We start from the raw sequence: 15,369 nt of genomic DNA, 5'->3' as shown, positions 1-15,369 counted from the left end.
AACATGGACGATAACTAGTTTGGACAAGAAGAGAATAGAAGCTTTCGAAATGTGGTGCAACAGAAGAATGCTGAAGATAAGGTGGGTAGATCACGTAACTAATGAGGAGGTATTGAATAGGATTGGGGAGAAGAGAAGTTTGTGGCACAACTTGGCTAGAAGAAGGGATCGGTTGGTAGGACATGTTTTGAGGCATCAAGGGATCACAAATTTAGCATTTGAGGGCAGCGTGGAGGGTAAAAATCGTAGAGGGAGACCAAGAGATGAATACACTAAGCAGATTCAGAAGGATGTAGGCTGCAGTAGGTACTGGGAGATGAAGAAGCTTGCACAGGATAGAGTAGCATGGAGAGCTGCATCAAACCAGTCTCAGGACTGAAGACCACAACAAACAACAACATTTACTGTACTGAATACATGCTGTACTGTAGGTATTACTGATCTGTAGCTATGAAGAAACAGTGACCTACTGACGTTTAGGGAAAGTGACATGTAACTATCGAAATGGTTTACCAAAATCACATCAGATACTATTCAACAAAAAGCTATCTTTAAATTTCTGTGAATTTGTAACAACTGTTAATACACAAACACCCTCAAAGTCAGAATATTTTGTATGCCTACGTTAATAATTCTCTCTGAGATGACCAATCTTCAAGCAACAGGAGACATCACAGAAAGCATTCAGCACTTGGCAAAACAGGCCACTTGGATAGTCCCGGCCCCGGTAGAAGCCCAGATGCATGCTGCTTACCACAGATTGATGCATTATGCAATAATGAGGCTGCGCTAAGCTAGACGTGTAGCAACACGTCAGCACCAGCCGGAAGTTTAAAGGCAATGAATTCTTCAAGAATAGCTTTCATCTTCTGCAGAACACGATTTACAGTAACGGGAGCGAAATTGTGAGGGGTTGCTATTACCTTACTACTTACCACACAAAGTTGTTTGAATGTTTTTGCCCATTTTGTACACGAAATCGTCTTTCTAGCGTTCACAGCCACTATACATGGCAAATTAAGCACATTTCCCTGTATGTGCGAATCTGTGACTACTGCTATGCAGCAGCAGTTGCCAGCTACATCTGCACCCACAGGCTGGTTTCAATAAATGGAAACAGTTGGAAAAGTTGCATTAAGTTTATTAAATTTTGCAGGAGACAGGTGGAGAAAATTCTGAAGGTGGCATCTGCTTCAAGAATTCTAAGATGTTTAAAGATACTGTTCTTCCTCCTAAACAGTGTCACAAGATATTTGAATAAGTAAATGAAGTTTCAAGCAGTAGAGAGAAGTTAAAATTGTACACCCTGCAAGGCAACTAAAATAGTTCCTAGAATTTACAGATCAGTAAGGTATCAGATATACTATTTATGCATGCATCATTAGCATTCTGAAAGTTTAAATTTCTATGTTGTTTGTCTCCACACCTTCCAAGCTCACCTCAAAATGTTTGTTTGAATGAAACTGATCGAGATAGAAAGAGAATGCTTGAGTACAACTTCTGGAGAGGTTTTTATCCCCTTTTATACCTTTGCATTTAAACCACTGATGTATCATTTGCTAAAACTTTTTTTAAAAAAAATTGTACCAAAAAATATGTATCGTGTGTGCGTGTGTGTGTGTGCGTGTGTGTGTGTGTGTGTGTGCGTGCGTGCGTGCGTGCGTGCGCGCGCTGGGTTTTTGAAACAGCATACACTCATAGCATGTGAGTTTTAATGCAAAAACCACCAAATACCTCAGATTAGCTTCAGAGTGGCCTTTTCCAACATAAATTCTGTGCAGGTTGACCTGTGGCACAGAATGCGATCTTACACTGCACTGACTAGCTTTTCACATCTTTCACACTCTGAAATACTACCCAACATCAAAGGCCACATCAAAGTATTGTAAAACTTATCCCATTCCAGTTCATAATTGCATTCATACCCTGTGTAAGGTTGGCTTTGTATAAAGCCAACTGTACTCCCTCTGCACTTATGTTTACTACTTGTAATGAAAATGCTGTGACCAGCAGATTTTAACAGTTGAACAAATGCAGGAAGTTTTGAGTTCAGTGTCAGAAAAGAACATGCTCGGTCAGTAGAGTACTCACCTATGTTTGAATCATTCGCCCGAACAATGTTGTACATTTTACAGAAAAAAACTTGTTTTGTTTATCTATTTGGGCTTTATATATGACATAAAATGCCAATCTGCCTCTTCCTTTTTGTAACAATTACTATATAATTGCTTATGTTATCTTTGAAACTATTTTAACTTTCTTGGACAAACAATGTTGTACTGCTAAAACACACTTTGTTACTTATTTCAGAAACAGAAAGCTTACTTTGAAAAAATACCACAAAACAGGTCAACACACAGTATTTATTGCAATATAAATCTACACAAGCTGAAGCAAAAGATACTGAAAAATTCAACACCACTGGTGTTGTAATTATGCTAAACATGTACACTCAGTCCTTAATCAATGGGTTTTGCTAGATGAATATGAAAATCTGTTATTCACTTGGTAGTTGCTGACAGAAATCCCATTTCTTAGGTGGGAATAATATTGAGACATGAAGACTACGTCTTTCTTCCTCAAACTTTTATTGGCAAAAGTTTATCAGACAAGACAGGGAAAAGTGAAGTTTTATATGGCAACATATTTCTCCTCCCAGTTTTTTTGCAATGCTTTGATAAACACACAGATGCACAATGTTATAACTGTTTCTTCTCCTTAGTGTAGTAGGGGTGATCCCAGAAATCCTCTGTTCTGTCTTGCAGACAAGGAATTCATTGTCCTTGTCACTGGTAATCAGTGGAATCCAATTGTCAGTGTGATACACAGAAAGAATCTCTTGTTCCTTTCTATAAAGGCATGATCATACCACATGGTAGGAAACTATTCCCTATAATGAGGAATTTCTATTATAGTATGTATGGATGATCAAGAGTCTGCAAAAGGGAAATTATCTGCCAATTGTGCCCAACTCACTGTTCAGATCAGATTCTGAACCCATCATTGAGTGGATTGGAATGTATAAGAATATACTTTGGCATTCATTCATGAAAATATCTTTACTGAGCCTCTCTTGGTAATGCTTTCATGCCAAAAACCCATGAAAGCAGTGTTACTACCAGTATTATGTACTGGAAGATTGTGGCAAGAGTAATACCATTGATAAAATACAGAAAAATAATTTAACTGTCAGCAACTGTGTCAGCACAAAGTTACTATTACCTGTTGGTTTGCTTTTTCTGGTATCAGCAGCAAGTGTTTTGTATGCTGTTTCAGCCCTAGCATGATGAAATGTACCTTCCTTTTCAGCTTTCTTACTTCCTTCAGCAGGCTCTGCACTAACCACCAACATAAAAAGTTTATTGCAATAAGAAGTTGGCAAACACAATTTTAATTTAAAATCACTTCTGAAAATATCTCTAAACCTACTGTAGCTAATTTAGTTCAGGGTACTTCTCCTGGAGAGAAAGACATACAATTACGCCCTCACAGATCTGGACTGAAATGGCAACTAACAGTTTTATGCCAAAAGTAGCGGCTTTCTTGGTTTAGAAACAATTCAGTTTGTTTCTTCATTAGATCTATGTCATGATCCAGGATTCTGTGAGGCCTGTTCAAATGCTTTCCTCTTTTGTCTTCAAGGTGTGGATTACTCTTTAATGTGTTGATAAAAATTTGCACACTCTGAGGTGTAATACACAAAAAATTACACAGTGTCTTTCGGCAAATGCATACCTTACTGATTTCTAAAGATAAATGACATGTAAGTGAACAACTGTGACAAGACACACTTTCTTCTGTTGTTCATCTCTTCACACCAGTTACCTCAGTGCACTGGAAAACCAAAAATTATGTTTCTGCCATAATCAAGTGCATAAAATATCCAAATAGGTTGCACCTTATAATTTGCCAATAAATTTCCACGTGAAAACTGACAGTGGCACATTCTTTCCTAGAAAAGAACAAAATTCAACTTTTAACATCTCTCACAAAATCTGCTATATTTAAGGGAAGTATTCCAGTGGGATAGAAATTGATAGGTGTGCTGCACATGTACTGACAAACAAATGACTAGTTTTTCAGAAAAATTGGATGATTTATTCAAGAGAAAGAGCTTCACAAATTGAGCAAGTCAATAAGCATTGGTCCACGTCTGGCTCTTATGCAAGCAGTTATTCAGCTTGGCAACTGATTGACAGAGTTGTTGGATGTTCTACCCAGACTCCTGGTTCATGGGCCGTATGACGGGCAACAGTCAGGTAGGTATCCCACCACTGCCTGGGATGTCTCCAGACAAGAACTGTCTTCAGTGATGACTCCTGCTTCGAACTGAGCCCTGATAACCAGCAAAGACTTGTCTGGAGACACCCTGGCTAGCAGTGTGATACCTACCTGACTGTCACCCAGCATACAGCCCAACAACCAGGAGTGATGGTCTGGAGTGCCATTTCATTTCTTAGCACGACTGCTATGGTTGCCATCCATGACATCCTTAAAGCACGGCAGTTAGTTGACGATATTCTATGCCATTTTGTTGCCCTTCATATCAATCCACCCTGGGCTTACATTTCAGCAAGATACAGTCTGCCACACACGGTGATTTTCTACTACTAGTCTTCATGCTTACAGAAAGTTTGGAGTGGTAACGGCAGGGCCCTCCTACCAGCTCAAGATTTTGACATTCTAAAATACCAATTGACAGGATTTGGCACATATCCATCAGGTATCAATCAATGCCATGGCAAATAACTGTTTGCATGAGAGGCAGAGGTGGACCAATGCATTACTGACTTGCTCAATTTGCGAAAGTCTTCTCTTGAATATATCATTCAATTTTTCTGAAATTGTAATAATTTGTTTTCCTGTAAATGTATATCACATCTAGCGATTTCCATTTAATTTGGATAATTCCTTCGGGGTGCATTGGTTAAGAGTGTATAGGGCACCTGCTATCCTTCAACACCTTGCATATATTGTCCTTTACCTCATAAATATTAACTTAAATTTCCTTCCTTTATTCAAACACTGTTGCACTCCTCTCGTTACGACAACATTCGGTGCATAACCCAGAATGATAAGTTACAATGTTTTGAGGTTTGACAACAGTACCAAAAATAATGCAAGATAGAAACAATTTAACCAGTAGATAAAGGAGGTCAGATATAATGCTATCCCAACTCTAACTCGCTTTTGGTAAAAATGTTGGGTACAATATTGTTTGGGCAAATGATTCATTTCAAGGAATTAATCAGGTGCTAATAAAAAGAAGCAGAATAGATTTATAGCTTTTGCACAATGGGAAAGGAACTATCAGTTTACTTGCTTAGCAAACATACTTCCCAAATATTCTAACTACTGAAATCTCGTTACCTTCTCCATGGAACAAACATAATATTTGATAAAAAAAACTTGTAATCTACTCCTTACCTTATATTGTCCTCATGGTGTAACAGAATACAAGCAGTTAAATTATTAAAACTATATCAATACAGTTTCAAATTTATTTCAAGCAACACAGTTCTCATTTTTATACACTCTTGCTTCTTCGCCAACTATATATTGTAACATCATCAGTATTAATATCAGTACCAGTCAAACAAAGGAGAATATTAAATATAATACATTTTTCTTACAAAGGGTTTTTATTAAATTTATAATTCAGTATGAGGTGGAAAGTTGACTAGCTCTGTTTTCAAGGCAGTTATGGAACATAAAACATGATTCACACTCCCACTTTTTGCTTTCGACAGTTCATGTATTGGCAGTCGTTTTTAGTCAAGAGTATTTGGGGGAGACCCCTACGCAGTCTTATCACATTCCATACCAGTATCAGTCTGTACTTCTCAGCAAACATTCTAGAAGACCAAATTAATGAATTTCTTGTCATCTCGTTTTTCTTCCACATTTTTGATCTGCAAAAATTTACAAAGAGTTGGCATTTGTTTTATACTGATTGCTTTTTATGGAAAATACTGCCTTTATTTGAATGGATTTCTGTTACCTTTACAAAATATTCAACAAAAGTATTGCATACATAGTGTGCAAAGGCTCTCTTCTTCAACAAAGAAAAATCTGTGGGTTTTACAGAGACACTCTTGACTACAAATAAAATATACAGCACGAGTTCTCTGAAAACTTCATTTCATTTCAACAAATATGACATGCATTCTTATGTGGTAGCCATAACGTATCAGCTGCAACACATTTCAACAATGTATTACAAATGAATTAGAAACACAATTGTTTCTACCTCCTACTTCCAACACATTCTCTACAATTGGCTAAAAATACATGCTACCAGCCAAAGTAAAGAGAAACATGTCTCAAGTCTTAACACAATAAATATTCCATAAATAACATGACATCCCCTACTGAATGTGTCAGAGGGCACAATGTCAGAATACAAAACACTGAAATGACTGGGTGGTGCCACCAAATTCAAACAGCACTATAACATATCTTCCAGCTTTTCTATAACAGTGGACATCTTATATCAGAATATTTATCCTATTTACATTTTTAAAAATCCACTGAGAGCACCAAGCATTATCAATGTAATTTACACGAAATAATTTCTGTTGCTGATTGAACAATCTTAATTCAGTTGCTCAATGCACAGTTCTTATTTTGATCACTTACAAAGTATTACAATTTTGTAATTGTAAACATTTAAGGATCTAATGAAGTTGTCCTTTAAGTCATCACTTTTCACTTAACTTTTTCTTTAAGTCCAGTCAAATTTATTTCACTGTCACCTAACTATGGTCAGTCATCACGTCGTCATTTGTAATGCAAAGAATTATTAATTTTACGCATTTTTCATAGCTTCACTAAGTTTCGCCATTAAAGACAGGCACAACATTGAATGCCTTTTAGAACCAAATTTACTTTGCGCAAAATGTTAACAATTCTTGGCGAGCAGGTAACAAAGTGGGGGCATGAACTACAAGGTTATCAGTAAAGAAACTGAGAATGTTGTTCATTACAGCTTCTGTATGAGAAATTAAAGAAACTATACAATTCAAAAAGTGAAAAGTTATCAGTTTCCACAATGTTTATGTTTCCTGTATTTTTCATAGCATGTCAAAAGAAAATTAAATAGTAAACAGTGTACATCATTTATTATACATAGCGTAGCATTCAGAGGAAAAATACTGGAACACAGATGTACTCTGAGGGATTCTGTTAATAAAGGTAGATCTACAGATGCAAAGTAACAGGACTGGGAATGGAACAGAAAGTAGTAGTGTGCGTTTTGAAAGGCATGAATGAAGCGAGGAAAAAACTATCATTTGCACTGACAGACTTTGTTGTGGGTTGTCAAAGCGTTTACAGTGTTCTTTACAGTAATTTCTATAGCATGTCTGGACAATATGAAACACTGTATCAGCATTTAAACACCCCAAATATTTATGAATTACCTCTGCATAACAAAAAAATATGCCTGATATCAGTTCCTCTCCTTTTCATTAGAGAGATACTCTTTCAAGCTACAAACCAATTGAATACATACACATTCAAGAGGCCAGAATGGTCACAGCAAATTTTCACATTACAATATCATAAACTGCTGTATTTAGTTACACCTGCACAATGCTCTACACATGCAAGATATATTACAAACATTATTTAATTAAGAAAGTACTTCCACATGGCATTCATCTTTTAGGGTCCAGGCAAAAGAAACTGCATTATCCAGGCAGAGGAATGGAACAGAAATCTACCGGTAACTGTGAAAGCTAGACACAATTACTTCAAGTAACACAAAAGTGTGTCTTGCAAGTGGCAACTATACTCTGCTCCTGAACATCACAGATTCTTACACCCAGGATTCAGTGACCCTGTCATGTACTTGGACCCACAAATACTCATTTTTGTTGTATTAATTCTATGATGTTTCACAACCGGAGAACAGGAGTTTTCAGTTCTGCAGAATAATAAACAGCAGCACACAAGGCGCGAACTGAGACATTGTTGCAGAAAGAATATTAATTTTGTATTTCTTTTCTTCTCTGCATATCATTAGTTAGTGTTCTTATTTTCCGTGTTCCTTTTAAATGATCACAAAATTGCTCCATTTCTTTAAAATTTACAATTTTTGCCAGTTCAGTTCACTTCAATAAGAACGAAAATAAACTCCGAACTACTCACGAGGCGACTCTTGTGGCCCATCATCCAGAGTTTCAGAAATTGAAGCCACCCATTGGAACGCTCTGGTCAGCATTGAACTGATACTGTTGTGCCTCTGCATCGACTGCTGGAGCAACTCTCGCATCCTCCTCCTCACTTCCAAAGTAGTGCTCAATTATGTCAAATGCTTTTTGATAGATGTCCATATTTTCATGTGACTGCAAGAATTCTATCTTATCCAGACCTGAAACAATAATGAAGTAAAATATTTTCAGAAGTATGTATAATTGGGTTGGACATTTTTTCACTGGTCAAAAAGATTTCCAGTTCTTGCACCCTGCACAAGGAGCAGCATTCCAGAACATGCTGTTACTAATAGCAAGAATTTATGATGTAAACACCAGAGAGACAAACATTACAAATTATCTTTGTACGACTACATTTGAGAACCAGCCATAAGTTATTGGTGTATGTGTGTGAAAACCATTTCGAATTATGAAAACACTTTGTTATTGTACTCTAGCACACTTTTCAGAGCCCTGTAATAGTGACAGATCATATTAATGGAAATGAAAGGATGCAAATGAAGAGAAGATGAAACTGTCTCCAAATAAATTACTGTGCACCAATGTATCAAATAATTCAGACTTATTAAAAAATTTAAACTGTGAGGAAAACTGCCTCAAGCCATCCTCTTTGTATTTCAAGGTCATTGCTCTTACAAAATAAATTCTTAACATCCATCTCACTACCAAAAGGTGGATGGCTAGAGCAGGTGAAAATTTCATAACAGTAACTGAACTCATTTAGGTAACAGAGTTGGAACTACTGACTGTCATGATGTCAGAGGCTATAACCAGGAGCAAAATTATGACTAGCTACTGATACTAGCAGTAGCCACTTTACTTTTGTCAATTATTGAGTGATGACAATGGGCTTCAGGTCTCATCACTGGAATGTCATTTCAACAACACGACACAGTGTATTCACTTTCTGGTGCCCCAAAGCTAAAATTTATTTTTGGCCAGATCGCTTCCTGAGGCCTGAGGAAATCAGCCCTGGGCACACGCTGTGGTTGATGTGTGTACTCTCACAGAGTGCTGCACTGAGGAGAGGTATCGTTGTCGGTCGGTGATGGCTGTCACAAGTCGGCGTTCCAGAACATCCCAATGGTGTTCTACAGGATTCAGGAATGTTATTGTCATGTAACCACTCTGCCACAGGCCGTGCATTATAAACAGGGGCTCGATTGTGTTGAAAGATGCAATCACCTTCCCCGAATTGCTCTTCAACAATGGAAAGCATGAAGGTGCTTAAAACATCAATGTAGGCCTATGATGTGATAGTGTCACACAAAACAACAAGGGGTGGAAGCCCCCTCCACGAAAAACATGACCACACCATAAAACCTCCGCTTCCGAATTTTTAGTGTTGGCACTAAACACCCTGGCAAATGATGACCACCAGGCATTTGCATACCCACACCCTGCCATCGGACCACCACATTGTGTACCACGATTTGTCACTCCAGATGATGTTTTTCCACTGTTCAATCGTCCAATGTTTATGCTCCTTACACCAAGTGAGGTGTCATTTGGCATTTACCGGGTTGATGGCTGGCTTATGAGCAGCCGCTCAACCATGAAAGCGAAGTTTTCTCACCTCCCGCCTAACTGACTTAGTATTTGCAGTGGATCCCGATGCAGTTCAGAATTCCTGTGTGATGGTCTGGATAGATGTCTGCCTATTATACATAACGACCCTCTTCAACTGCCGGCGGTCAACAGACGAGGTTGGCCCGTACATGTCCTTTCACGTTTACACTTCACCGCCACATCGGAAACAGTCGGGCTAGGGATGTTTAAGAGTGCGGAAATCTCGCGTACAGACATATGACACAAGTGACACCCAATCACCTGACCACATTCGAAATCCATGAGTTCCGCAGAGCACCCCATTCTGCTCTCTCATGATGTCTAATGAATACTGAGGTCGCTGATATTGAGTACCTGGCAGTAGGTGGCAGCACAATGCACCCAATATGAAAAACGTATATTTTTGGGGGGGGGTCCGGATACTTTTGATCACATAGTGTATGTTCACTGACTGGCTCTGACAACTGCCAGTGCTTCAGATTTTCCACCACACTGCACAGAAGAAGCGTCAAATTCAAATTACAATCTTGTCACTAAAATTTACATTCCCTTGCAGCACTAATCCATATCCTAGAGTGTTCAGGTGCCTTCCTCATATACATTGCACAAATATTGTTCTATTAATTGCTAATATACAATCAACTTGCTGTTTAAAACTGTATAAAGAAGTAGTATATGGACAGAAGAAAACTAATAGCAACCAAAAAATACTTCAGATGACAATAAAGAAGACTAATGTCAAATGACAAAAACATTGGTGAAATACATGTTGATATGAAGCCAGTGAAGAATACAGAAGTGAAGTAGCACTGGGAGCCTTATTACCAATTAAAGAAACACAAACAAGTATCAAATCCAAACTGTGTATTCAGGGTAGCTGGAAAACATTCTTGAAAGAAACATTATCACTGCAATTGTAACAGCTGCAACATACACGTAACATAGAACTGATCCGAAGTATCCCATAATAAAGATGCTATCCTGTTGCGTACAGCAATTCTCATTCAGAAAGCACTCTCAGGAAAAACGTGGAACATTATTTTAAAACAAGACTGGTGTATCAAAAACAAAAGTATGGACAACATCACCACGACACCAATATCGCTTAGCAGACCATAGTTACCATTTAATGGTTCACTTGAATGTGAAGCAAACTGATCACTGGAAGTTCCCATCATAAAATCAACTAAATAAATACTATTAATATAGGAGATTATTACCCTTTTCCTCGAATTAAATGTGACTTTCATTGGCACAAATGCTTATCATCAAGTATGGCTCTAGGGTCTGCCACCAGATCAGGTTATTTTGTTAATCCTACAATAAATCCTTGCTTTCACATAGTGAATGTTCATTACTGCAGGCAATCAGAAGCTGTTGCTACTTGTCAACAGAAAGCAGCAGTTGCCTTGGGGGAATACTGTGGGATACTGAAATCATTATCCAGCAGCAGATCTGAGAGCCATATATTGAATATATCTGCTCAGAATACCTGAAGAGTCACAAGAAATGGTTATGTTTTTGCAACTGACTTATCTGCAGATTAATCAAGCTTCTTTCTGGCCAATTAATCTGTGCATTATTCTTTCCTTCTTATACGATTGTTTCTTTTGTTAAGTCATTTAGATATGAATGATTATAATGTTACCACACAATTTTTTGCTTTCTTTGGGATAACTGCTTCGTATTCATGTGAAAGTTAAGTTTGATACTTTTACTTGTTATATATGACTACTGCTATCTTTTCATACGAGTGAATGTAACTTTTTTGCAGTGCCTATAGAACACACGTACAGTTACAGAAAACAGTGACAGATAGAAGTTTGCCCATAACTGCCAGCAAACTCCAGGTATTTTTAGTACAATGATACACAAAAATTTTCAGCGGTACCAATTCACACGGAATTATACAAATTACGTATGGTTAGGCAACAAAGCATTTTTCATTCGCAAGAAAAGTAATTCTAACTGCACTGTAGAGCATTTAATTTTACTGAAGTGTCATCACACAATAGATTTGGGAGGAATTTTTGTAAATTTGCACAAAAAATATTTACCATAGCATTCTTCAATAAGCACTGCATAGGGATTGATGCCTCCATGTGTCTTGGCATCTTGGTCACCTAGCCTGAGTATGTTTTCCAGACCATTCAGTGCCACCTGGACAATCTTGGCATCCATAACTGTCAATAGGTCACACAACGGATGTATGCACCCCTGAAACAAGAATCATTTTAATGGGTCTACCCCTGTTGAAATCATTAGATAAACACAAATTTACAAAGACACAGAGCAGCTGGCCAATACAAGGAGACAGAGTACTGCCAATACACACATGGAAAAGCAGAGGAAACTATACACATCAAAAAAAGTTTTGCATCACCACAGTTCCCAGAACTCCTGAAGATAGACGTTGACTGTGTATATTGTATCACAGACACAATCCCTTTGGCTGTTCAGAGATTTCACGAAACCCGCCCAAAGATGTAAACAACCACGCATGAGCAGCGCGTATTAGACGGAGGGGGTCCGACAACCGATCAGTTCCAGTCATTCCACTAGGAAGGAGGTACACTGCTCATCTTGTCTGTAGTTCAACCATGCCTAGACAGTCAATACCGCGGTTCGATTGCATCCACATTGTTACTTTGTTCCAGGAAGGGCTCTCAACAAGGGAACTGTCCAGGTGTCTCTGAGAGAACCAAAGTGATGTTCGAACATGGAGGAACTACAGAGACACAGAAACTATCGATGACATGCCTCACTCAGGCCGCTCAAGGGCTGCTACTGCAGTGGATGACCGCTACCTACAGATTATGGCTCAGAGGTACCCTGACAGCAATATCACCATTTTGAATAATGCTGTTCGTGCAGCCACAGGATGTTGTGTTAGTAATAGGCTGCATGATGCGCAACTTCACTCCCGACGTCCATGGCAAGTTTCATCTTTGCAACCGACACAATGCAGCACAGTACAGATGGGCCCAACAACATGCCGAATGGACCGCTCAGGATTGGCATCACGTTCGCTTCACCGATCAGTGTTGCATATGCCTTCAACTGGACAATCGCCGGAGACATGTTTGGAGGCAACCCGGTCAAGCTGAACACCTTAGACACACTGTCCTGCGAGAGCAGCAAGGTGGAGGTTTCCTGCTGTTTTGGGGTGGCATTATGTGGGGCTGACGTACGCTGCTGGTGGTCGTGGAAGGTGCCGTAACGGCTGTACGATACGTGAATGCCATCCTCCAACCAGTAGTGCAACCAAATCGGCAGCATATTGGTGAGGCATTTGTCTTCATGGACGACAATTCGCACCCCCATTGTGAATGACTACGTTCAGGATAACAACATCGCTCGACAAGAGTGGTCAGCATGTTCTCCAGACATGAACCCTGTTGAACATGCCTGGGATAGATTGAAAAGGGCTGTTTATGGGCGACGTGATCCATTGACCACTGTCGGATCTACGCCGAATTGCCGTTGAGGAGTGGGACAATCTTTACCAACAGTGCCTTGATGAACTTGTGCATAGTATAACACGGCGAATACAGGCGTGCATCAATGCAAGAGGATGTGCTACTGGGTATGAGGTACTAGTGTGAACAGAAATCTGGACCACCACCTCTGAAGGTCTCGCTGTGTGGTGGTACAACATGCAATGTGTGGTTTTCATGATCAATAAAAAGGGCAGAAACGATGTTTATGTTGCTCTCTATTCCAATTTTCTGTACAGGTTCCAGAACTCTAGGAACCAAGGTGATGCAAAACTCTTTTTAATGTGTGTATTTCTTGTTTACGGAACTGATAGTACCTTCCTCCTCAAGGAGGATAGGATAGGATTTGGAAGGCTGGGAAAAATAGGCAGCTCGATCAATGCCCATGCTGAGAGAGCCACTCATTGTGAAGGTGAACGGAGACATGAACAATGTAAGGTTGTTCTTACAGGTTGTCTGAATATCAAAGTGTGCATAAGAGCCTAAGAGGCAAAAGTGTTGGTGAGTAATGAGAATAAGTGAAACTGCATCTGCTTAAATGGGTTGTAGTGCTGCAGGCAGTAGTTGTCGGTCAGCAAAGTCTTGAAATGATCCATCTGTGGATGATAAGAGTGTTTCCTGAAATAGTAGTTCACAGCTCGAGGTCCAAGATTTAATTTAACTGTTAATCAGACATTCAGTTAAATGCAGTGGCATATGGTATTCTGTGAAGTTTAATTACAGAGGAGAAGGCAATGAGTAACAATGAAATGGTTATCATCCATCAGAAACCTCATGTGACACAGTGAAAGTCAATTTCCCGATCTATACTGCATCCTGCTTTAAGATGAGATAAAGAAAAGATCTACAAGAGAACATACAACTAGAGTATAATTGCTGGGAAGGTATTGGTGAGAGAAGATCAAGGTAGTACATTAGTAGGTGCTCTGTTAGCTTCACTACAGAGATGACAGACAGAGAGGAGTAAAGATGTGTTAAGAGGAAGATATGAGAAGGGAAAGAATATTATGGTTAAGACACAAGAAGAAATCAAACAAGGAGATCAGGGGGTGGGGATGGGGGAATCAACAAAAGCAGCAGCAGCAGCAGCAGCAGCAGCTACCTTCACAATTCTCTATTATTCAAATCTCGTATAGCACGCAGAAAGAATGAACACCTATATCTTTCCGTACGAGCTCTGATTTCCCTTATTTTATCGTGGTGATCGTTCCGCCCTATGTAGGTCGGTGTCAACAAAATATTTTCGCATTCGGAGGAGAAAGTTAGTGATTGGAATTTCGTGAGAAGATTCCGTCGCAACGAAAAACACCTTTCTTTTAACGATTTCCAGCCCAAATCCTGTATCATTTCTGTGACACTCTCTCCCATATTTCGCGATAATACAAAACGCGCTGCCTTTCTTTGAACTTTTTCGATGTGTTCTGTCAGTCCTACCTGGTAAGGATCCCACACCGCGCAGCAGTATTCTAAAAGTGGATGGACAAGCATAGTGTATGCAGTCTCCTTAGTAGGTCTGTTACATTTTCTAAGTGTCCTGCAAATAAAACGCAGCCTTTGGTTAGCCTTCCCCACAACATTTTCTGTGTGTTCTTTCCAATTTAAGTTGCTCATAATTGTAATACCTAGGTATTTAGTTGAATTCACAGCGTTTAGATTGGACTGATTTATTGTGTAACCGAAGTTTAATGAGTTCCTTTTAGCACTCATGTGGATGACCTCACACTTTTCATTATTTAGGGTCAACTGCCACTTTTTGCACCATTCAGATATTTTTTATAAATTTTTTTGCATTTTTTTAAAATCTTCTGATGACTTTATTAGTTGATAAACGACAGTGTCATCTGCAAACAACCAAAGACGCCTGCTCATATTGTCTCCCAAATCGTTCATATAGATAAGGAACAGCAAAGGGCCTATAACACTACCTTGGGGAACGCCTGAAATCACTTCTGATTTACTCGATGACTTTCTGTCAATTATTACAAACTGTGACCTCTCTGACAGGAAATCGCAAATCCAGTCACATAACTGAGACGATATTCCATAAGCACGCAATTTTACTACGATCCGCTTGTGTGGTACAGTGC

At 39.0% G+C, this 15,369-nt stretch overlaps 1 protein-coding gene across 2 annotated transcripts in view; it reads right to left on the bottom strand.

Moving 5' to 3' along the window:
• Window positions 1-5,483: 5,483 nt before the first annotated feature.
• Window positions 5,484-15,369, bottom strand: part of LOC126244684 (importin subunit alpha-7) — a 57,541-nt gene continuing 47,655 nt past the window's right edge. For both annotated transcript variants that reach the window (XM_049948258.1, XM_049948259.1), the window contains exons 8-9: window positions 11,843-12,002; window positions 5,484-8,374 (exon numbers count right to left, since the gene is read on the bottom strand). In XM_049948258.1, coding sequence (XP_049804215.1) covers window positions 8,184-8,374; window positions 11,843-12,002 — 351 coding nt within the window. In that variant the 3' untranslated portion in view covers window positions 5,484-8,183. The remainder of the gene's footprint in view (window positions 8,375-11,842; window positions 12,003-15,369) is intronic.

Source organism: Schistocerca nitens, chromosome 1, assembly GCF_023898315.1.
Source record: "Schistocerca nitens isolate TAMUIC-IGC-003100 chromosome 1, iqSchNite1.1, whole genome shotgun sequence".
NCBI classification, from domain to species: Eukaryota; Metazoa; Arthropoda; class Insecta; order Orthoptera; family Acrididae; genus Schistocerca; species Schistocerca nitens.
This window is presented reverse-complemented; position numbering and strand designations above follow the sequence as displayed.